We start from the raw sequence: 24,226 nt of genomic DNA, 5'->3' as shown, positions 1-24,226 counted from the left end.
CAGCAGGAGTTAGAAACAGGGTAAGACAATGGGTAACTGAAGCTGAAGGGATACAGACTGTGCAACAGGACTAGATACAAAAACTCAAAAATGGACAGCACAATAATACCTAATTGTAAATTAATCATGTTAAAACACTGAATGAAGCTGCATCTGAGCTATACGGTTTTTTTTGGTTTTGTTTGTTTGTTTGTTTTACTATTATTACTACTTTTATTTCTTTTCTCTATATTAACATTTTATATCTTTTTCTGTTGTGTTGCTAGTTCCTCTAAACCGATGCAAATGTACTAAGAAACGATGATCATGCATCTATGTGATGATGTTAAGAATTACTGAGTGCATATGTAGAATGGTATGATTTCTAAATGTTGTGTTAATTTCTTTTTTTTTTCCGTTAATAAAAAAAAATAGAAAAAAAATAAATAATAAGGAGAATAAATGTTAAAATAAATTTAGTTTGAAATGCTAGTGGTAAATGAAAGCGAGGGGTAAGGGGTATGGTATGTACAACTTTTTTTCTCTATTATCATTTTATTTCTTTTTCTGTTGTCTTTTTATTTCTTTTTCTAAATCGATGCAAATGTTCTAAGAAATGATGAATATGCAACTATGTGATGATATTAAAAATTACTGATTATATATGTAGAATGGAATGATATCTTATTTTGTTTGTTAATTTTTTTAATAAAAAAAAGATGTAGAAAATTTCCATTACCTTAGAAAGTTCCTCCGCAGTCCCTTCCAACATTTTTAAAATGTTGTTCACCACAGATAAGTTTTATTTATTCTAGAATGCCATACAAATGGAAACAGAGAATATATGTTCTTTTATATCTTGATTTTTTCTCAGCATATTTTAAGATATCCATGAGATTGTATATCTTTGTAGTCCAAATTTTTTACTGCTGAGTATTGTTCTATTGATGAAAATGTGTTTATACATTCTCCATTCATTTGTTTGTGGTCACTTGGGTTCCTTCCTGGTTTGGGAATTATGAATAAAGCTGCTATAGATATTTTATACAAATCATTTTGTGGATAAATATTTTCATTTTTATTGAATAAACCAACCTGGGGAGTAAAATTGTTATATCAGAAAGTAAATAAATGTCTCACTTTTTAAGATTTAAAAAAAAAAAGCCATTCTGTTTCTGGTATATCAAATTCCAGCAGTTTTCAAACTACAACAGCTGTTCTAGGGCCTTTCCCATTCCATACAAATATTAGAATAAGCTTGTCTATGTCTATAAAAACATGATTCAAGGGTGCACAGGTGGTTCAGTGGTAGAATGCTCGCCTTCCATGCAGGAGACCCGGGTTCGATTGCTGAACTATGCCCCCTCTCCCAAAAATAAAGCGACTCAGATTTTGATAGGAATTACATTAAATCTATACATGAATTTAGGAAGAATTAACTGCTTTACTATATGGAGTTTCCCAAGCCATGAATACAATTTCTCTCCAAGTATTTAAGTATTCTCGGATTTCTTTCATCAGTATTTTGTATTTTTAACCATAAAGACCTTGTACATGTTTTGTTAGGCTCATCCCTAATTCTCTCCTTTCCTTTGGAGCTATTGTAAATAGTATTGCATTTTTAAATCTCAGTTGCCACTTGTTCTAAGTATTAAGTAAAAATACAATTGGTTTTTGCACATTGATCTTGTTATACCCTGAAAATTTACTGAACTCTTTTACTAATTTTAGGAGTTTATTTCGAAATTTCTTGAGATTTTCTACGCAGTGACACCATCCGCAAATAGACACAGTTTTATTTCTACCTTACCAATCTTTTTTTCTTCCTTATTATAGTAGCCAGGCTTCCAGTGTAATGTTAAATGAGCTGTGAGAGTGGACACCCTTGCCTTGTTCCCATCTTCAGGGAAACCATTCAGGCTTTCACCATTAAGTATGAAGTTAACTGTAGGTCTCCTAAAGGTGCTCTTTATACAGTTGAGGAAGTTCCCCTTGATTCCTAGTATACAGAGAGTTTTATTATGAATGAGTGCTGAATTTTGTTGAATGTTTCTTCTGCACCAACTGATAACATTATATGATTTTTCTTCTTTAGCCTGTGAATATATTGGATTACACTGATTGATCTTCAAATAATAAACCAGACTTTCATCCCTGGAATAAATTCTCCTTAGTCTTGGAGTAGTATTCTTCTCATGAATAGCTGGATTTAACTTGCTAAAATTTGTTAAGTTTTTGCACTTAAGTTCCTCAGAGGTATTAGACTATAGTTTTCTTCTTTTGTGCTCTTTGTCTGGGTCTGGAATCAAGGTAGTATTGGCCTCATAAAATGAGTTGAGAACTATTTTCTCTTCTTCTGCAAAAGACTGTGTAAAATTGGTGTTAATTTTTCCTTGAATGTTCAGTAAAATTCTCCAATGAAAACATGAGGACCTAAGAGATTTCTTTTGGAGGAGCTTTTAAATTACAAATTCAATTTCTCTAATAGTTACATGGCTAACCTGGTTCTATAATCCTTTCTGCTCGAGTTTTAAAAGTTTGTGGTTTTCATGGAATCAATCCATTTCTCCTAAGTTGGTGGCTTTGTAAGCATAAAGTCATTTGTAGTAGTCCCTTATTACCTATTTAATGGCTGCAGGGTCTGTGGTGCCTATCCTCATTTCATTTCTGACTTCGGTGATTTGTGTCTTGTATAGTTAGTTCTATCTTTGTCAATCTTGTGAGAGAGGTTTATCAATTTATTGATGTTTTAATAAGAACTAGATTTTAATTTCATTTTCCCTACTGTTGTTTTCTTGCTTTTAATTTCATTGATTTATGTCCTTTATTATCTCCCTCTATTTGCCTTGGGTTTATTTTGCTATTATTTTTCTAATTTCTTGAAGTAGAAACTTAAAATTATTGATACGATAGTCTGACCCATAGTGCTCAGAGAACATACTTGTATGAGTTCAATTCTTTTAAATTTGTGAAGACTTGTCTTATGTTCTATCTCGGTGAATGTTTCATGTGTGCTTGAAAAGAACATACATTTTTCTTTTGGTGCTTAGAAGCTTTTTATAAATGTTAACCAGATCTTGCTGGCTGACGGTGTGGCTTATTTCCTGCCCTAGCGGTTCTACAAATTACTCAGAGCGAGACGCTGAAGTTTCCAGTGTAACTGGGGATTTGTCTATTTCTCCTTTCAGCTCTATCAGATTTTGCTTCATGTATATAAAGTTCTATCATTCAGTGTACAGACATTTAGGATTACTATTTATTTTTGGTGGGTTGATCCTTTTATAATTATGTCCCTCTTTGTCCCTAGTAATTTTCTTTGCTGTAAAGTTTTCTTCATATGATATTAAAATAACTATTCTGCAGTCTTTTTTTAAAAAAAATTAATATAAACCTTATATTTATTTTTCCACCTTCTTACCTTCAATCTATCTATATTGTATAAAGTCATTTATGTCTGAAGTTAGTTAGACAGAATATAGTTGGATCATAACTTTTTTTATCCACTCTGCCAATCTCTATCTTCCAAATGGTGTATATAAACCATTTACATTTAAAGCACTTATGTGTCTGTTAGGGCATATATCAGCTATTTCTTTGGTTCCCTTTATTTCTCATTCATTTCTTTTTTCTTGCCTTCCTGAAATATTCTTGAACAGTTCTAAGCACCATTTTGACTTATTTAAAATGTTTTTTAGTGTATCAATTTGTGTATTGTTCTCAGTGACTACTCTAGGTATTCCCACATACATTCATGACTCATCACAGCCTCCTAATGCCAACATTTCACCACTGCAGGTGACGTGTAAAGCTTTACTTCCATTTAGGTCCCTTTACTCCCTCCGCTTTTAAAAAAGAATTGTCTTAAGCATTTCCTCTACATACTACATTAAAACAGTACATCAGATGGTGTTATAACTTTTGCTTCAACCATGAACTAAGATTAAGAAACTCATGAGGTGAAGGACAGTCTATAGTGCTTACTTCTATTCTTACCCATTCCACTTTCTTTCCGTTTTGAAGGTCCCAGGCTTCTGTTATCTTTTTCTTTGGAGAACTTTTAGCCATTCTTTAAGGCTATATCTGCTAGCAACAAACCTTCTTAGTTTTCCTACATCTGAGAATGCATAATTTCCCTTTCATCACTGAAGGACAGTTTTGCCGGATATAGGATCCACAGTTGACAGTTCTTTTCTTTCAGCAGTTGAGAAATATTGTACCATTTCTTCTTGGCCTCTATTGTTTCAAATGAGAAATCTGCTGTTATTTAAATTGGCATTCATTTCTAGGTAGTATATCATTTCTCTAAGTTTTCAGGATTTTTTCCTTTGTCTTTAGTTTCTAGCAGTTTAATTATGATGTGTCTGCTGTAGATTTCTTTGGGTTTATCTCATTTGGGGTCTACTCAGCTTCTTGAATCTTCAGGTTTATGTCTTCCATCAAATTTGGGAAGTCTTCAGCCATTACTTCTGTGACTACTTTTTCAATCCCACATTCCTTTGCCTCTCCTTTCAAGACTCTGATAATGCAAAGGTTAGATCTTTTCTTATTGTCCCTAAGGTTCTGTTCATTTGTTTTCAATCTGCTTTTTTTTTCTATGTTATTCAGAATGAGTAAATTCTATTGATCTGTCTTCATGTTCATTAATTCTCTCACTGGTGATATCCACTCTACTGCTGAGACCACCCAGCAATTTTTTTTGTTTTGGTTACTGTATTTTTCAGTTCCATAATTTCCCTTTTTTTTTAATTATAACTTCTACTTCTTTGCTGAAATTTTCTATCTCTTCATTTGTTTGAAGGGAATTTGCAATTGACTGCTGAAGCATTTTTATGGTGGCTACTTTAAAATCCTTGCCAGATAATTCCAACATCTGATTCATCTTGATATTAGCATCATTTGATTGTCTTTTCTCACTCAAACTATAGTTTTCCTGGTTCTTGGCATGATGAATGAATTTAAATTTTATCCTGGGAAAACATCTTTTAAAAGCAAAAAAAAAAATGGCATTATTTTCCATGTTACAGGCAAGGGGAATTGGAAACCAGATTTCACTCATGCCAGATGGGAGCAGAAGTTTAACAAACTCAAGTCCCCACCACACTTCCTTAGCCCTACAAGAAAATGTCCCAAATCAGGCAAGTTTTTTACTGGCCAGGTCTTAAAGCTTTTAGCTCTCCTCATAAACATCTCTTCCTTCACTCACTGATTCCATTGTATTTACTGAATTACTATGTGCATGGCCTCATGCCAGGCTTTGCGCAAGAAAAAAAGGCTAAAGGAGACACAACCTGCTTATGGTCACCTTATTCCCTTCTTTGAGCTTTTCTGTAATTTGCTATTAGGTTTAAGGTTGGCACGCCCCAGAACTCACACTGTGAGCCTCTCCTTCATTGATCCTCACTCCTCTGGTAATCTCCTCCAATTTCAATTTCAATTCCACCTATATGTTGATGACTCACAAATTTCTAACTCTAGCCTCACATATTGTGGTAGTTAGATTCAGTTGTCAACTTGGCCAGGTGAAGGCACCGCGTTCTGTTGCTGTGGACATAAGCCAATGGTATGTGAACCTCATCTGTTGCTAATTACATCTGCAGTCGGCTAGGAGGCATGCCTGATGCAATGAATGATGTTTGACTTGATTGAGAGAGCGCACAACATAGCATAGCCCAAGCAGCTCAGCATACCTCATCTCAGCACTCGCAGCTCGGCCCAGGACTTTGGAGATGTAGAAAGAAATCACCCTGGGGAAAGTTGTTGGAACCCAGGGGCCTGGAGAGAAGGCCAGCAGAGATCACCCTGCTTCTTCCCATGTAAGAAAGAACCTCAGTTGAAAGTTAGCTGCTGTTCCTCTGAAGAACTAACGAAATAAATCCCCTTTTATTAAAAGCCAATCCGACTCTGGTGTGTTCCATTCCCACAGTTAGCAAACTAGAACACATATCCAATTACATTATTTACAGCTCCACTTAGATGTCTGTGTATGGCTCAACAATTCCAAAACTTTAGCCCCAAACCTACTCTTCACACTGTCTTTTCTGTCCTAATCAATGGCAGCTCAATCCTCCCAGGTTCTCAGGTCAAAACATCTGGAGGCACCCTTGACTCTTCCACTTCTTTCACATTCTTCATTCATCCACTACAAACTTGTCTGCCAATACAGGATTCAATATCCAGCTCTTCTTACCACTTTTACCATTTCTTAATTGGATTATTACAGTAAACTCCCCCCTGGTCCCCCACTCCCTCTGCTTCTACCCTTAATCCTCTTCAGTCTATTCTTACCACTGCAGCCAGCAGGATCCCATTAAAGCTTAAGTCATATGATATCACTGAGTACTCAAATCTATCTCAAGTAAGATTAAAAACCAAAGTCCTAAGAATGGCTTACAAAAGACCCTACCATAACCTGCCCTGTCACTTCTCTGACCTTATCTTGTACTACTTTCCCCTTCACTCACTCTCTCCAGCCACACAGAGGGTCTCAGACATGCTCCGACCTCTGGGCCTTTGTACTTACTCTCAGCTTGGAACATTCTTCCCCATGATTCATTCCTTATCTCCTTTAGGTCTTTTACTCAAATTCCCCCTTCCCAGTGAGGCCTTCCCTTACCTCCCTATTGAAACTTGAAACCTCTTCCCTACCCAAAAACCCCTGTTCCCCTTCCCTGTTCTATCTCTTCTCTGCTGCAATGTTTATCACCATACAACATACTGCTTATTTTTCGTGTTTATACCTTGCCTCTTCTTAAAAAAACACAAACTCAATAAAACAGGGTTTTTGCCTGTTTTGTTCTCTGCTGGATCTCCAGTATCTAAAATCATTGCCTAACAGATTATCAGTCCTTAATAAATACTTACTGAGTGAATAAATTAATCCATCATTGACTAATAAGGAAAAACAATCTAGAAATATTAAATTTAATCAATTTTTCCATTGTACATTTCCCAGGCCTTCTGTGAGCCAAGCCCAATAATACCAGAAGCCAAATCCAAGCAAGAATAATCAGACCCATCTCTGGCCCTGTGGGAAGGCGCTTGTGGTCTCATGGGGGAGGCACTTGACTATGTGATAGGATATAAAAGAACGTCTGCATCAAGTGCTGGGTACACACATCAGCTCTGATGGAAAAAGAGGCATCAGATTTTCCTGAGCAGGTGCAATGTGAGCAGAAACCCGAGGGGAAACTGTGTTGGGTAGACTGGGCTGGAAGAATAATCTAGGTAGGGGGCCAGAAGTTCTCAGAAGCAGTGAGGCATGACAGGACATGGTGTGCCTCAGGAATAAGGAAGAGACTGGTAACCCCAGGAGGCTGTAAAGTAAGTGGGCAGAGCCAGCTAATAAAGTACACTGAGGCATGCAGCCTTTATCCTGGGGCTCTGAGCAAGGCACAGAGGAGGCCTAACCAATTACATTATAGGGTGTTTATCTATGCATCCATCCAATCATTTATTCAACAAATCTTCAACAAGACTTCCTGTGTCCATACCAGATATCATGGGAATTGGCTTAGACATCTCTCAAGGCTTTTAACATAGTTACAATGAAGTAATTAATTATTTAATAACCTATTCAGTGGCCTACAACCACACTACACTGCAAGCAACATGTGGGCCAGGGCAGGGAGGGACAGTGCTATACAGTTCATTCCCAGAGGCAGCCTAGGGCTAGCACAAAAGAGGCGCTCAGTAAATCTTATGCAGGATAAAAGTGCCTGTCAGCTTTCAAAACATACTCTGAATCTAGTGTATTCAGTGGAACAGGAACAGAGGGTTAAGAAATGAGGCCAGAGAGGTGGGTAGGGGATGCAGGTTGAAAGGGTTTAGATTTTGTTCTAGGAATAATGAGGAGCCATTAGAGGGGCAGGGTCAACTGTGGACATCAGAAAGTTCCCAGGGCATATATGGAAGTCAGACTGAGGATGAAAGACTGGAGAGCAGATGGTCAGAGAAGAGGCTGGGGTGATGCATCAGCAAATATGTTGCTGGATGGTTTTTAATTTGGCCTGCAAGCTGACATTTTCACATTTTTAAAGGGAATATATATAAAAAAAGACAAATACATGACACAGTCTGTATGTGGCCCACAAAGTCTAAAATATTTACTCTATGACCTTTTATAGGCAAAGTTTGCTGATCCCCTGGAAGAGGCGGCCCCAGAACTGGGAGTAGGGCCATGGGAATAAAGAAGGGAACATGCCCAAGAGACATTTTTCACACTCAGAGACTGACTCACCCCTTCGTCTCGTCCTGTCTTGGAGCACCTGACCCTTCTTCCTTCACTTCTTTTTTGGTTGCCGGCTTTCGGGGAGCTGGGAATGAAGCCAGGAGATTGTGTTCCTCCTCCTTCTGAGAGTCCCCTACCTCCCACCTACTCTCTACACAGCACTGCCCCAACGCTCAGAGGTGAGGGGGGACGAATCAGGAGGGAGAAGCCCCAGACTTTCTAGCCAGCATGAAGGCCAGAAGGGATCTGCAGCATTCTCTGGAGAAAAACCTACTCCATCTCCCCAACACACAACCTGGGAAGAGGAGGTGGGCAAGAGAAACTCACTGAAGAAACTGCTGAGCGTCTTAGGAGGTCTAGGGGAAGGCTTAGTCTGGTCTGCCTCCTGTGGTTCCTTTTTCACGGCCACCTTTGGCAGAATACTTTCTGCCAATGTCTTTGCTTCTAAAGGAAGAAAGGTCAGATGTAATGCAAGCCATTTCAAACCAAGATATTTTTTATACCCCCAAGGTAATTCTGAAAGTGTAGACCAAATATATGACAAACTCTGCCCTTTTCTTTTCCATAGTGTACATTTTTGAGCTCCTCAGTCCTGATCTTTTTTTTCCCCCCCTCAGGACTAACTATGGAATTTCAACATTTGGCCTGAAACTGGAGAGTTATGAATAGCGGTAAAAAGAAACTTTAGCACAATTAGAAGATGTTCCCACTTCTCCTGCAAGTACAGAAAATACAATTCTGCATCATAAAACTGCCCTTGCAAATGTTGTTTCTAACACAGGAATCTTGTGGGACACCTGGCCTGCAGGAGTTATTGCAAAGACCTGGGAGAGTAACTTTAACCCCAAAATCTGTAACGTGACTTGGTTGTCTAACTTAATTTGTGGCTCAATTAGTAACACTTAATTTGCACCTATGATTTCTAAGTTTTAAATATTCTGTTGAACCATAAAAGGACAACTAGCTCTGTCTTCTTTTCCTATATGCATGGAGGAAACTAATAATAAAAACAATTCTAACACTAAAACCTATGATTCTCCTAGATTTCACATTTAAACAACAAGTTTGAGAATCCATGTTTTATTTAACTCTCCTCCGAAGACGTGTGACCCAAATCAGAAAGACGGGTCTGGGGGGTGGGGAAGAGGGTCAGAAACTCACTGGAGGCCTTGAGGGACTGAGGAGGTGTCTTAGGCTGGTCCCCTTCTTCTGCTTCCTTCTTTATTACCACTTCAGGCTCTCTGAGGTTTTCTGTTGGGGTCTCTGCTTCTGATGACAGAAAGAAAAGACAGACAGTCAAATCAATCACTTTTTTTTTTTTTAACAGACAGTCAAATCAATCACTTTTTTTTTTTTTTAACATGGGCAGGCACCTGGAATCGAACCCGGGTCCTCTGGCATGGCAGGTGAGCATTCTTGCCTGCTGAGCCACCATGGCCTGCCCAAATCAATCACTTTTGACTCCCACAAACAGTTTGAACCCAGGGGTATTCTGACTGACAGGACACCGTGTCCCTGCTAGTTTTTTATTGTCCCATCTGGTATGCCTGTAAGGTGATAGGGGGTGTGGGTGCAGCTCAACCTGGAGAAAGGAGGGACCTCTGAGGGAAACCACCCCCATGTTCACATGTGCAACTGACAAATAAATACAAACCAAAATTCTCATAAGCTATTATTTTAGAATTATTCAACCCAAAGCAGAATCTGAAAGGCTTCAAAATGTATTTGATGACTTGTTATAGGCTTAAAAAAAATAAAGTGAAAAGTCATACGTTTAGAGTAATAAAGACTGTAAAATCTTAGGAAAAATTTGCCTTAATAGAAATAAGTCACATATCCACCCCTCAGAAACTGGCAATGGCTAGAACTGCAGGATTTATGGTAAAAATGTGTTATTAACTAAAAGGTGCCAATAGGAAATAAAATCTTGACCAAATTCAAATATGCCACAGGAGATCTAAGACTGGTAAAAATAAGGGACTTTTATTTTTAAAAAACTGACAATGACAAAGGCTATGATTGGTATAATCTCCTACAAGCCCCAAATCATCAATGGCTCAAATCCATATGGCTGCGGTGCTCATGTGTGGCCCAAGAGAGGGGATAATTCCCATTTTCAAGGGAAACCCAGCGACATCTATTGGGTACCATATGAACTACTGCAGCTTGAGCTATTTCACGTTTCCAACTTAGATCACATTCCTTTCAATGGTGTCATACCTTTGCAAAATTGGGTCCTCCTCAGTTGCTGTGATAAAAAAGCAAGTATTTTACAATACTCATTGTGGAATAGGAAATGAGGTTGGCAGTTTTCAATCTGATTCCAAAGTTTGAGAACTTGTGCCAGGGCCAACCAGCACATACATCCCATTAGTAAGTAACTGTGGTTAATTAAGAAAGAAATAAAAATGCTATTTTTTCTTCTGATTTATGTATATTATTTTTTCAAATAGCTATTTGAGCATTACTTGATTGGCCTACAAGTGCCACAAGAAATTAGTAAGCTACTCAGGATGCTGTGAATCAAGAAAGTTTGGTAACCTCTGCTTTACGGTAAAATTTACAAGGAAAAAGAGAATACTTAGAGGAAAATATTTTCCATAAAATAAATACAAAAATAACAGATAAAAGAAGATAGAAGATAAAAGATAAAACCTGTGCATGAATTAATACCAAACTATTAAGGCCAAACAAATCTATTCCAAAATGCTTTCATAAGAAAAACACCTGTGTTGGTGTGGAGAGTTCTTACCGACATGTTTGGACCCATGGGCAGAAGTGTCAGATCAGTGAGGTCCAGAGAGGCCCAAGACCATCCAGATTCCCCTCCACCCCACCACCACCCTCATGTACACAATTCTCTCCTCTCGACCTCTCACCTTCTTTCTTCTTCCTCTTGCCTTTTCTTTCCTTGTCCTCACTCTGCTCCTCCAGGACATCCTGGATTTTCCGTTTTGGGAGCTGCTTCCGAGCTGGGAAGGAAAAGCACACTGTGGCTGACTTTGCTGGCCTGTCCACCCAGCCCAGGGAGCCCAGACCCACCAACAGGGCCCCAGAGAAGGCACTGGGCTCCCTCCCCTTCGCCACCTGCCCAGGCCTTGGTGCCAGTACAGGCCTCATCCTTCAAGCTCTGTTGTAACCTTGAATGGATCAGGTAATAACTCCGTACCTTGCTCTCCATATCTGCAGGATGGAAATAATTCCCCAAAATTATTTAATGTGCTCACAACATCCCTGACTCTAGTAAATGCTCTCAGTGTCCCACCCACCTCAGTGTGCTCCGGACAGCTTTTCCAGAGCCTCAAAAGACCGGAAGTACTAGGAATTAACAGGCTGGGAGTTTGTTTATAGGATGACTGATATTTGTTTATAAACAAAGTTTCCTTACACCTCAGATGGATAATTCTAAGGACATGACACCATTTCCCAGAGTTTTCCCACAGAATGGGACTCCAAGCACACCCTGTGATAGCCGACTAATAACCTACTCTGCCTTCCTTTCCCGAATCACTGCCCATGTTCCCTGCACCTTCCAAAGAAATGTATGCTTGAATCCTTGTTTCAGAGTCTGCTTCTAGAGGAATCCAACTGAGATAGCCATGGAGAATGAGTCAGTAAAAGGTAGTTATAATCATTTGCACTGTCATCTCTCATCTAGAACGTCATACCTCCTCCTCCCTGGTTTCCCGGCCCCTGGTGGGTCCTTTTTTCTTTGCCCCACAGGGATTGTCCGTCAGCCATGGCTGCTGCTGTCCCTTCCCTGCTCAAAGCCCCTCCATGTCTCCCCAACCCCACTCCAGAATAAAGTCTATTGATACCACCCCCAGTGCCACCTGATCTCTTTCCACTCCTGACTTTCTAATTCTTTCCACATATATAATCCCCTTCATCTTCCAGCAGCGCCGAACTGCCTGTTTGTTGTTTCCACATGTTTATACCATGCTGTGTATCACCTCCAGGATTTGCACATGCTGTTTCCCCTCCACAAAGGCTCTCCCTCCTTCTTTATCTGTACCTCTTATCTTCCTGATCATCTCTTCATGGCTTTGGGGGACATGGCTCAGATGTCCCTCTAGGAAAATGATTTCCTGACACACTCCCAAGGCCAATCTGGGTTTTGCCCTAGGCTCCCAGAGTGTCCTGAGCCACTGTGTCATTTCAATCATGACCTGCCCTCTGGACTCCCAGCCTTCCCATGGCTCTCCAGCACCCCAGGACAGAGCCTGGGCTCCTTGGCCTGAGACACGAGGCCCTATGGCATGCTCCCCTCAAGTTCACCTCCACCATACCCTGTTACTCTCCTTACTCCCCACATCACATTTTATTCTCCAGAAACACTGGATTGTATGTGGTTCCCCAGAAATGCTGGGTGTTCCTACCTCAAGGCCTGGGCACACGTTCTTGTCTGGAATGCTGTTCCATGCAGCCCCCATATCATAGCCACCCCCTATCCACCTTCCAAGACACTGCAGGGGGCTGGCTGACTTCCTAGCTCCCACAGGACCCTGCACTACCTCTATTACATCTCACACCAGCACCGTCCAATGGGAATATAAGTCAAGTCACATAAGCTATTTTAAGCTTTCTAGTAGCCATATTTAAAAAAAAAAAAAACAGGTGAAATTAGTTTTAATAATAGATTTTACCTAACCTAATATACCCCAAATAACATCATTCCAATATGTTTTCAACATTAAAATAATGTTTAATAAGATATTTTACCTTTTTTTTATACCTTCAATATCTATTGGGTATGTTAAAGCTTACAGTACATCTCTATACAGACACTAAAATTTCATGGGAAACACTTGATCTGCATTTAGATTTCATAAAGTTTACAGTTGAATAAGTTGATCCACATATCTAGGTTGTTCCAAACATATCTGAAAGTTTTCGATAACCAGATCAAGTACCAGGTTTCAAACTTAAATTTCATTAAAATGAAATAAAATTTGAAATTCAGTTCCTCAGGCCTCACTATGTATTGGCCGGTGCAGGCTTGTGTCACCCAGTGTAAAGGGTGGGTCTCTAACCCTGCCTCCCCTGGATAAACCTTCCCAATCCCTCTCAGGACAAATGGATGCTCCTCAGTCTCGCTTTCCAGGTACTGTCTCCAGTCTTGTCCCTCACTGTCCCCAATCCTGCACACTCTGCACCAGCACATGGGGCCATTGGCAGCCCTCTTCCCTCCTTCTTCCCTGCTGACTGTTCCCTACCCTTCAGGGATAAGACTTGTTAACACCTCTTCTAGGAAGTCTCTTGTGTGTGTCCCTTCTTTGTGTTCCCACACTGTGCTGTGCTGCCTGCACCACTACAAACAATAATAATCACGATAACCAATCATCACTAAACATTTACTATGGCTGGTGCAGTTCCAAGCACCTTACATGGAAATAACTCTTTTAATTCTCACATCATCTTTGTTTGACAGATAAAGCAGCCAAACCTCAGAGAAGGTATCTGCCCAAGGTCACACAGCCAGTGAACTGTGGAGCTGTGCTCTCAACCACAGTGCTAAGAGCAGAAGTGCCATAAGAATGGCTGTCTGGTGCAGAAATCAAAGTGTGGAGAAAGGCAACTGAATGGGCAGGAGGTTGACCCTACCTGTGCGACGCTTCGGGATCCCTGATAGGGAGACGTCCATGGGAGAGGAGTCAGAGGGAGAAGAGCTGCTCTCAGGAGACGTGACTGGACTTGAGGGTGAGGCTTGCAGGGAGTCTGGGGCAGGCTTCTGGAAAAGAAGGTAATTTTAGAGGAAGGAGAGAGCACTTGGCTTTCTTGTTTCAGAAATAGCTAACGGTGGAGGGGGACTCTAAACCTCTCTCTGCCCATCCTCTCCTCTCTGTCCTGATGGGACCAACCCTAGCTCAGGCCTTGTTCTCTTCCACCTAAGCCATCATTCCACCCTATCATATAGTATCTGGGACCATGGACCCATATCCTGGACTCCAACAGTAATACTCTCTTTTCTCCTAAAGTAACAGAATCTGATTTTTAGCTGGGCATACGCTGGTTCAGCTGAACACCTCATTTCCCAGGCTCCCTTGCAGCTAGATGCGCTCGTGAGGCTGATTTCTAGCCATAGGATATAAGGGGAAATTATGTAAGCTCCTCCTGATTCAAATAATATCAGTTAAGCCAAGTAGAGTGTCTTCCTTTTCCTGCTAGCTGAAGAGGGAAATGATAGTGAGCCATCTTGGACCACCAGAAAGTTTTCTCTTTTTACAGAGAAAGCCTGGGTCTCTGAGACCGTGATACCACCACAGTAACCCTGCACTGTCCTTGCTCATTAAAGAGAGAAATAAATTCCTTTCGTATGTAAACCACTGTTACTTGTCTCTCTGTTTCAGCTGATGACTTATCAATTCTTACAGTCCCTGTGCCAAATAAATGATTATCTCTCAGCTCTAAGCTCACCCCTCTCCGCTCTCCCTTGTGATGCCAACCTGGGGCTCTGTAACCCCCTAGCCTGCCCAGCAGCCAGCTCTGTCAGGCAGTGTCAATACAGAGGTGTTACAGGGAACTGCACCCTGGAGGTGAGTAGGCCTTTCTGCAGCAGTGGCTGCTAGATCCACTTTACAGGTTTTTCATCATTTGAAAAGTCTACTACATGGTGGCCCCATCAGAGACACCAGTATCACTAGTATCTGCCGCTTAGCGCTGCTTCCTCAAAGGTCTGAGTCCCAGGCCATGGGGCACCTCTTCCAAGATCGGAGACCCCAGCACCCACCAGTCAGCACCCTGTCCCAGAGGTCTGAATTTCAGCTCCACAGCCCTAAGCAGTTGCTGTTTCCATGATGGCTTGGGCTTCCCTTTTCACTCCTTCAATTAACTAGTTAACAACCGCATATCTAGTTGACAATTCATTATATGAAATTCCCTCTGTTCCAGTCACTAGCGTGGTTTCTTTCTCCTATGTGGACCCTGATAGATGAAGGCCCCAAAGGAATATTTTGAACACCCAAAGCTACCTCCGTGTCTTCCTGCTCAAAACCCTTCCATGGCTCCCTAGGAGCCTCAGGGCAAAGTCCAAGCTCCCAAAGATACATAGAACTTGTGACTGCGTAAGGGTACACGGCAAAGGGGAATTAATTTTGCAGATAGAATTAAGGTTTCTAATCAGGTGACCTTGAGATGGGGAAGCAATCCTGGATTATTATTAAGGATCATGAGGGTCCTTAAAAGTAGAAGAGGGAGACAGGAGAGTGGAGTCAGAGCAAGACTTGACTATAGAAGAATGGCACAAAGATGTAATCTTGCTAGCTTTGAGGACGGAGAAAGGAGCCACAAGTCAGGGAACATGGGTGGTCTCTAGAAGCTGGAATAAAGCAAGGAAAGAGATTCTCCCTTAAAGCATCCAGAAAGGGACACAATGACAATTTTAGCCCATTAAGACTCATTATGGACTTCTAACCTCCAATAATAAATATCACATTGTTTTAAGCCACTAAGTTTGTGGTCATTTGTTACTGCAGCAAACAGGAAACTAATGCAGGTGGTCAGGGAAGGTCTCACTGAGAAAGTGAGGTTTGAGCAAAAAAAGCCCTGAAGAAAGTAAGGGACTGAGCCATGTGTGCATCTGGGGACAGAGTTTAAAGCAGGGGAAAAAGTAAGAGGTCCAGAGGCAGGAAGGCAGCCTGGCGTGTAAGAGAAGCTGAGCAGAGTGAACTCAAACAGCTATAGAGAAGGTTGGAGACCCAGTGGGCAGGGGGAGAAGAGATGGACCATGAATGACCTTGTAGGTTTTCAGGAAGGACTGGCTTTGCCCTGAGATGAGAACAATGGAGGACTGGGGGTGGGGTGGGGGTGGTGACAGGATTTAATTTTACCACTGATAGTCTGAAAGGGGCACACCTTGAATGGTATCCACACAGCAATGAACAGCAGTAAATGACTTACACAGGAGTAAGAAGTAATTCAATGTATTTAGAGAAGATGAAAATCCCTCTGACCACAGGAGAGACTGAATATATTTTTGAGCCCTTATTTTGTGGAAGGTATTATTCTAAGATCTGTACACGAACTGATTTATTTCACCTTAACAAGAAGCCTTGAGGAAGGCGCTCCTGCAAGCTGCATGTTACAGGTCAGGCAACCAAGGCATAATGAAGTCAAAGCACCTGCCCCAGACCCCAAGGCAGAGGGAGAGTTAGGTCCACACTGACCAGGCTGTCTACTCCAGGCCCACACTCAAACACTAAACTTTTCCATCTCTTAGAAAATGTTTCCAGAATTCTGGGCAGCTGCTGTACTCATACAAAGGCTAATGGGATCCATCATCTCATTCACTTCCTCGGTAAAAGCGAGCAGGCTGGTAAGAGATGGGGACCTACCTGGCCTTTAGGGGGTGTGAGGGCTTTGTCTTCCTCCTCCCCTTCACTGCCCAGGACCCGGGCCACCTTCCTTCCTGGCCTCTTCACTGGGGATTCGTTCTCAGGCAACACTCCATTCCGCTCCTTCAGCGCCACCCTGGAAGTGGGATTTTGGGGTGGTACAGCAGATGAGGGCGGTAATACCCGAAAAACTCCAATTCCTTCACTACATTTCATTCCCTTCCTTTCATTTCAAGCATTCAATGAACATTTTCTAAATGCCTCCTCAGCACACTCTCACCCAATCATCCATCTAGTCATTTCATTTGTTCATCACTCATGCATCACTAGAGACCTCCTGTGTGCCCACCGTATGACAGGCAATGTTGATAAATGTTGATAAGCAGACATAATCCCTGTCTAGGGCAGAGACCAGCCAACAAGATCCATTTGGATCTTCTTCTCTGAATCATACAAGTCCTTGAGTTTTAGCTAGGTACATGGCTGCCTAGTGAGGGACTATACTTTCCAGACTCCCCTGTAGCTTGGGATGGCCATGTGCTGAGTTCTGACCAAAAAGATCTAAGTGGTATGAATAATACATGCCACTTGCCCCTGGCTGCTTGCTCTCCACACTGTCTCATCCCTGGAACTCAGACTGGCTGACCTGCTTTGACAATGCAGATAAGGCCACACCCTAGAGAATAGTCACAAGAGAGGGAACCTGGATCTATGGACAACTTAGTGGTACAAAGTCACCTACTTGCCCTAAACTGACTAATAGCTTAGTTTTATGAGCAAGAAAAATGTAACTTTTATTTCAACTAAGTCACTGTGACTTTAGTTGCTAGTAAAGCAGCCCAACCTCTTCCCTGACACTGTCCCTGAAGTGCTCCCAGTCTGGTGGGGAAGACAGACACACCATCACAATATATCGCAGTGTGTGCTGATGGAGGCTGTTGAAGGTGCTGGGACACAGCTGATCCCAAAAGGTTTCTGCATTCACAGAGTTCACTGCCTGGATGAAGAGACAACATATACACAAATAGGTTCCTACTTAGGTCAATGATGGCACATTCATTTTATGAAACATCATTAAAAAGAACGAAGTGGGTTTATATGAAGCATTATGGAAAGGGCTCTAAGTTTGTTTTGTGAAAAAAGAAACAAAGCAGGTGAACTCTATGGGAGGAATAACTGTTGACCCTGTTCAATGCTAATTCGTGGGGTCTTAGAGCCATGCCTGCCACACAGAAGATACTCAGTAGGTATCTACTGAATAAATGAATATGTATAGCTTCAGCCCATGAATGTAAAAAATATACGAATGTCTGCCGATATATATGCAATATGCATATAAAATAGTCCTTTTTAACTTTTTTTATTAATTAAAAAAAATTAACAAACAAAACATTACATATCATTCCATTCTACATATACAATCAGTAATTCTTAATATCATCACATAGTTGCATATCATCATTTCTTAGTACATTTGCATTGATTTAGAAAAAGAAATAAAAAGACAACAGAAAAAGAAATAAAATGATAATAGAGAAAAAAAAAACTATATGTACCATATCCCTTACCCCTTGCTTTCATTTACCACTATTTCAAACTGAATTTATTTTAACATTTGTCCCCCCTATTATTTATTTTTATTCCATATGTTCTACTCTTCTGTTGATATAGTAGCTAAAAGGAGCATCAGACATACGGTTTTCACATTCACAGGGTCTCATTGTGAAAGCTATATAATTGTTCAATCATCATCAAGAAACATGGCTACTGGAACACAGCACCACATTTTTAGGCAATTCCCTCCAGCCTCTCCACCACATCCTGAACAACAAGGTGATATCTACTTAATGCGTAAGAATAACCTCCAGGATAACCTCTCGACTCTGTCTGGAATCTCTCAGCCATTGACACTTTGTCTCATTTTACTCTTCCCCCTTTTGGTCCAGAAGGTTCTCTCAATCCCTTGATGTTAACTCTTAGCTCATTCTAGGGTTTTTCTCAGTCCTTTAATGCTGAGTCTCAGCTCATTCTAGGATCTTTGTCCCATGTTGCCAGGAAGGTCCACACCCCTGGGAGTCATGTCCCACGCAGAGAGGGGGAGGGTGGTGAGACTGCTCATCATATTGGCTGGAGAGAGAGGCCATATCTGAGCAACAAAAGAGGCTCTCTTGGGGGTGAATAGTCCTGCTTTTGCTATTTAGAAATAAATGGTGTCTATTATTGTGCATCAATATGTCCAGCACTGTGCCAGCTGCCAGAGATGTAAGAGCAACCAAAATGAGAGTCCCTGCTAGCCAATATATAAGTAAGGGGAATACTTATTCATTCAATAAATATTTACTGAGCACTTACTATGTGTCAGTAACTGTGTTAGGTGCACATATTCTTATACGCATTTTTAAAAGGTTTGGGAGGAGATACATTAAACTGGCAAAAGTAGTTCACCAGTGAATAGGCAGTAAACACTTGAAGGACTTCAAACTCTTTCCTACTGTCTGAGTTGAATTATTTGCAATTACAGTGTATAATTCCTCATATAGGTATCTTTCCTAGACATTTGTACACGTGCTCAAGAAGACACACATGTAGACTACTGCAGCACAGACTGCTATAGCCACAAAAGGGAAACAACCCAAATATCCAACAGTAGAAGAATGTTAAACAAATTCTATAATATATCCATAAAATGGAAAATAAGGCAGCATGTAAGAGGAATGAAAGAGGAAAAACTCACACTAAAGAGAAACCCTATGAACGTACCTATGTAAGAAAGCCTTCAGTACATGTTCTGACCTTCAACAACATGAGCGAATTCACACTATAAAAATGTTGAATATGAAAGAACCATCAGCCATAGCTTTAGCCTGGATACACTGAAGAGACACTGTGTATAGTCAATCTGGAAAAGTTTTTTAGTCATCATGTCAACTTAAGAAAATTCATATTGGAAAGAATCCATAGAAGGTATGACCATATACACCACAAGAGAACTTACAATTTAAGTGTAATAAAGTGGAATCATCTTCATCTACTGCTCCAACTGATAAACCAGAGGATTTATATGTGAGAGAAATTCCATGTAATAGCTAATATGGATGTGCAGCACGCAACTAGATAAATGAAACTTGAGGACATTATGCTGAATGAAATAAGCCAGAAACGAAAAAACAATTATAATTATGCCTCACTAATATGGACTAACTATAATGTGCAAACTCTGAGAATTGAAACCAAGAGCACAGATTATCAGATGAAAGTCCATTGTAAAGATTCCTAGATTGCAAGCCCTTACAGCAGTCACATCTATTCCAGAGTTGTAACTATAATTTCTAAATTCCGAGACACTGAGCTCTTTGTGTACATCCTGGTCATTCCCTGGAACTTTGGGTATTTATATGACACTGAGACTCAGAGCGAGAGTTCTGCAGCTATGAAACTCAGCATTACCCCATACAGCAATGGTTAAAAACACTGAAAACGTGATCAGACTTCAATCAGAGATATGAATGAAGCTGATGTGGGTAGGACTAAAAGAAATTAGACTAAAAGGTAAAAGATGATATTGACTGTATTTTAAGACTTCAACTTTGGTGTGAGACCAAAGGAAGAGATGTTTATTTGGTGAAAAATGTATATTGTCAGTAGCTATCTAATCTAACTTGTGTGGTCCAGCTTATTCAAACACCATAATTACATGGAACCTTGAACAGAGAGTGAGATCTTTTTGGTTTGTACAGGTTAGCATGATGTCTCGATACATCCCAGAGTAATCTGGACAGAAAATGTAAAAGTACTTGCAAAGCCTCCTTGAGGGGCTGGGGGAAAAGGTAGAAATATTAAACTTCCCCATCTGAGAAAGACCTGATATTCTCTCAATCATTGGGGACTGCAAATTTTATGGGCCAGGCCCTTGATCTTGGGGGTTGCCCTTATGAAACTTATTCTTGCAGAGGAGAAGCTAAACCTACTTATGATTTTGCCTAAGAGTCACCCACAGAGACCTTCTTGTGGCTCAGATGTGGCCTCTCTCTCTTTAAGCCAACTCTACAGGTGAACTCCCTGCACTCCCCACTACATGGGACATGACTCCCATGGAATGAGCCTGTCCCTGAAACTGTGGTAGGGGGAGTCTTCGAGACCAAAAAGGGAAAGAGAAATGAAGCAAAACAGAGTTTCAGTGGCTGAAAGATTTCAAATAGAGTTGAAAGGTCATTCTGGAGGCTTGGTAAGCAGTATATAGGTATCCCTTTTCAATTTTTGGTATTATTGTAGTTAGAGAGAAATACCTGAAACTGTTGAATTGTAATCCAATAGCCTTGATTCTTGAAGACGACTGAATAAATTTAGAGCTTTTAAGTTGTGACTGTGTGCTATCAAAACCTTGTGACTGGCTCTCCCTTTATCTAGTCTATGGACAGACGAATGAAAAAAGGGGGACAAAAAAATAAATAAATAATGAAATAATGGGGAGGAGTGAAGGGTATGTATGGAATATTTTGGGCATCTTTTTTTTTTTTTTAACTTTTTTTTAATTGTAAAATATAACATATATACAAAACAAAGAAAGAAAAAAGCAATAGTTTTCAAAGCACTTTCAACAAGTAGTTCCAGGACACATCCCAGAGTTTGTCATGAGCTATCTACCATACCATCCTCTCAGATTTTTCCTTCTTGCTGCTTCAGAACATTGGAGGCTAGAAAGAATAAATATTCTTTTATTATCACAATCAACTTTTTTTTCTTGTTTTGTGAAAATAATATATATACAAAATAGCAATAAATATCAAAGCACAGCACAACAATTAATTGTAGAACTGACTTCAGAGTTTGGTTTGGGTTACAATTCCAAAATTTTAGGTTTTTACTTCTAGCTGATGTAAGATATTGGAGGCTAAAAGATATGAATATAATGATTCAGCAATCATACTCGTGTGTTAAAGCCTATCTTCCACCATCTCCTTTGCTCTTTCTCTCACTGTTAGGGATATTTCTCTCATTGTTAGGCTATACCCATTCTATCTTTTTCATGTTGGAAGGGCTGTCAGTTATTAAGGGGTCAGGAGACAGAACTAGCTGAAGTTCTGGAAAGGCTGACCCCTCTAGGTTTCAGGATGTATATGGTCCAGGGTCCCATCTGAAGCATGCAGGTTTCTGGAAAGTTACCCTAGTGCATGGAACTTTTGTAGAATCTTATATATTGCCCTAGGTGTTCTTTAGGATTGGCTGGAATGGTTTTGGTTGGGGTTTGGCAGTTATGATAGGAAGCAATGTTTATCTGAAGTTTACATAAGAACAACCTCCAGAGTAGCCTCTTGACTCTATTTGAACTCTACCACTGACACTTTATTATAACACTTCTTTTTCCCCTTTTGGTCAAGATAGAATTCTTGATCCCACGGTGCCAGGTCTGGATTCATCCCTGGGAGTCATCTCCCACATCATCAGGGAGACTTTCACCCCTGGATGTCATGGCCCACATAGTGGGGTGGGCAAAGATTTCACTTGCAGAGTTGGGCTTAGAAAGACTGAGGCCACATCTGAGCAACAAGGGATCCTTCAGAGGTGACTCTTAGGCATACCTACAGGTAGGCTAAGCTTATCTGCTACATACTTAAGCTTCACAAGAGCAAGCCTCAAGATCAAGGGCGTGGCCTACTGATTTGGGTGTCCCCCATGTTTGACACAGTATCAGGGGTTTCCCCAGTGGTGAAGTTTAATAGCTGCATATTTTTAATCCCATCCCTCAAGGAACTTTGCCAATACTTTTTGATTATCTGCTTAATATATTCTGGCATATATCCTGGCATTACATTAAGCTTTTCAGGATTAAGGGCCCTCATTTTTATTCTGGGCTCCTTGAGCTTTGATTGTTTAAACAAAATAAACCTTTCTTCCTTTGGTCTCAAAGAGTAGGTGATGTTCTAAAATATAAACAATGTCTTCCTTACACCTGTGTTCTGAATGACCTTAATCCGGACTTGATCGCCTTTGTTCTTATCTCTGAATACCAGGTTACACATAAATAAAACAGTCCCTAAAAATCCAGAAATAGTAATTATCACTCTGGACAAAATGTGACTGCTATAAGAGCTTACAATCTAGGCCCGTTTTCTTACAAGCATTTTCTAAATGAGACCATACCATGTTTGGTCTTTTCTTTCTGCCTTATTTTGCCTCATCAAATGTCCCATATGTTCATTTACAATGTTGCCTATCTTAAAACTCCCTTCCTTTTTGTAGCAGTACAATATTCACTCATATGTGTACACCATCATTCACCAATCTACTTCTCAGTCAGTGCATCCTTCAACCACCATGGTCAAAAAAGTGGAGTCATACAGTATCTATTCTTTTGATTCTGGCTTCATTCACTCAGCATTATGTTCTCAAGGCTCATCTATCTTGTCATGTGCTTCAGGACATCTTTTTGTCTTACTACTGCATAATATTCCACCATATGTATACACCACATTTTGCTAATCCATTCGTCTGTTGATGGGCACTTGGATTGTTTCCATCTTTTGGCGACTGTGAATAATGCTGCTATGAACATCAGTGTGCAAATATCTGCTTCTGTCACTGCTTTCAGCTCTTCTGAGTATATAATAAGTAGTGCTACTGCCGGGTCATAAGACAACTCGATATTTAGTTTCCTAAGGAACCACCAAACTGTCTTCCAAAGTGGCTGTACCATTATACATTTCTACCAGCAGTGCTCAAGTGTCCCAGTTTCTCCACATCATCTCCAATATTTATAGTTTCCTATTATTTTAATAGCAGCCATTCTTATAGGTGTGAGGTGGTATCTCATCGTAGTCTTGATCTGCATATCCCTTATAACTAATGAAAATGAGCATCTCTTCATGTACTTTTTATTTTTAGTATTTTTATTGTAAACAACAAACAAATATTCTTGACATGGTTACAATCGATGGCTCACAAAATCATCACATAGTTGTGTATTCATCACCAATGATCATTTTTTTGAACACTTGAATCTCTCTAGCAAAAGAAAGAAAGAAAAAAAAACTCATACATGCCATACCCCTTACCCATCCCTCTCATTGACCACTAGTACTTCAATCTACTCAATTTATTTTAACCTTTGTTCCTCCTATTATTTGTTTATTTCTTATCCATATATTTTATTCATCTGTCCATACCATAAGGTAAAAGGAGTGAGTATCAGATACAAGTTTTTCACAGTCACATAGTCAAGAAACATGGCTGATGGAACAGAACTGTAGTTTGAGGTCCTCCCATCTAGCCACTCTAATACACCATAAACTAAAAAGGGAATAACTATATAATGTGTAAGAATAACCTCCAGGATAACCTCTTGACTCTGTTTGATATCTCTCAGTTACTGACACTTTATTTTGTCTCATTTCTCTCTTCCCCCTTTTGGTCGAGAAAGTTTTTTCAATGCCTCAATGGCAAGTCCAAGCTCATTCTAGGATTTCTGTCCCACAACACCAGAGAAGTTTACATGGCCCTGGAAGCCATGTCCCACGTAAAGTGGGGGAAGGCAGTGAGTTCGCCTATCGTGTTGGCTGAGAGAGAAAGAGGTCACATCTGAGCAAGAGAAGAGGTTCTCTGGGGGTAACTCTTAGGCCTAATTTTAAGTAGGCTTCGCCTATCCATTGCGGGGATAAGTTTCATAGGGGCAAACCTCAAGATTTTCAGG

General features: G+C 40.3%; 1 protein-coding gene across 4 annotated transcripts in view; it reads right to left on the bottom strand.

Annotated features, from left to right (window-relative positions):
* Positions 1-24,226, bottom strand: part of LIG1 (DNA ligase 1) — a 119,089-nt gene that overhangs the window by 44,123 nt on the left and 50,740 nt on the right. For 3 of the 4 annotated variants that reach the window (XM_077131303.1, XM_077131300.1, XM_077131302.1), the window contains exons 4-9: positions 16,540-16,675; positions 13,811-13,937; positions 11,086-11,178; positions 9,368-9,475; positions 8,534-8,650; positions 8,216-8,291 (exon numbers count right to left, since the gene is read on the bottom strand). In XM_077131303.1, coding sequence (XP_076987418.1) covers positions 8,216-8,291; positions 8,534-8,650; positions 9,368-9,475; positions 11,086-11,178; positions 13,811-13,937; positions 16,540-16,675 — 657 coding nt within the window. The remainder of the gene's footprint in view (positions 1-8,215; positions 8,292-8,533; positions 8,651-9,367; positions 9,476-11,085; positions 11,179-13,810; positions 13,938-16,539; positions 16,676-24,226) is intronic. The other variant, XM_077131301.1, reaches the window with a different exon arrangement.

The sequence above is a fragment of the Tamandua tetradactyla genome, chromosome 16, assembly GCF_023851605.1.
Source record: "Tamandua tetradactyla isolate mTamTet1 chromosome 16, mTamTet1.pri, whole genome shotgun sequence".
NCBI classification, from domain to species: domain Eukaryota; kingdom Metazoa; phylum Chordata; class Mammalia; order Pilosa; family Myrmecophagidae; genus Tamandua; species Tamandua tetradactyla.
This window is presented reverse-complemented; position numbering and strand designations above follow the sequence as displayed.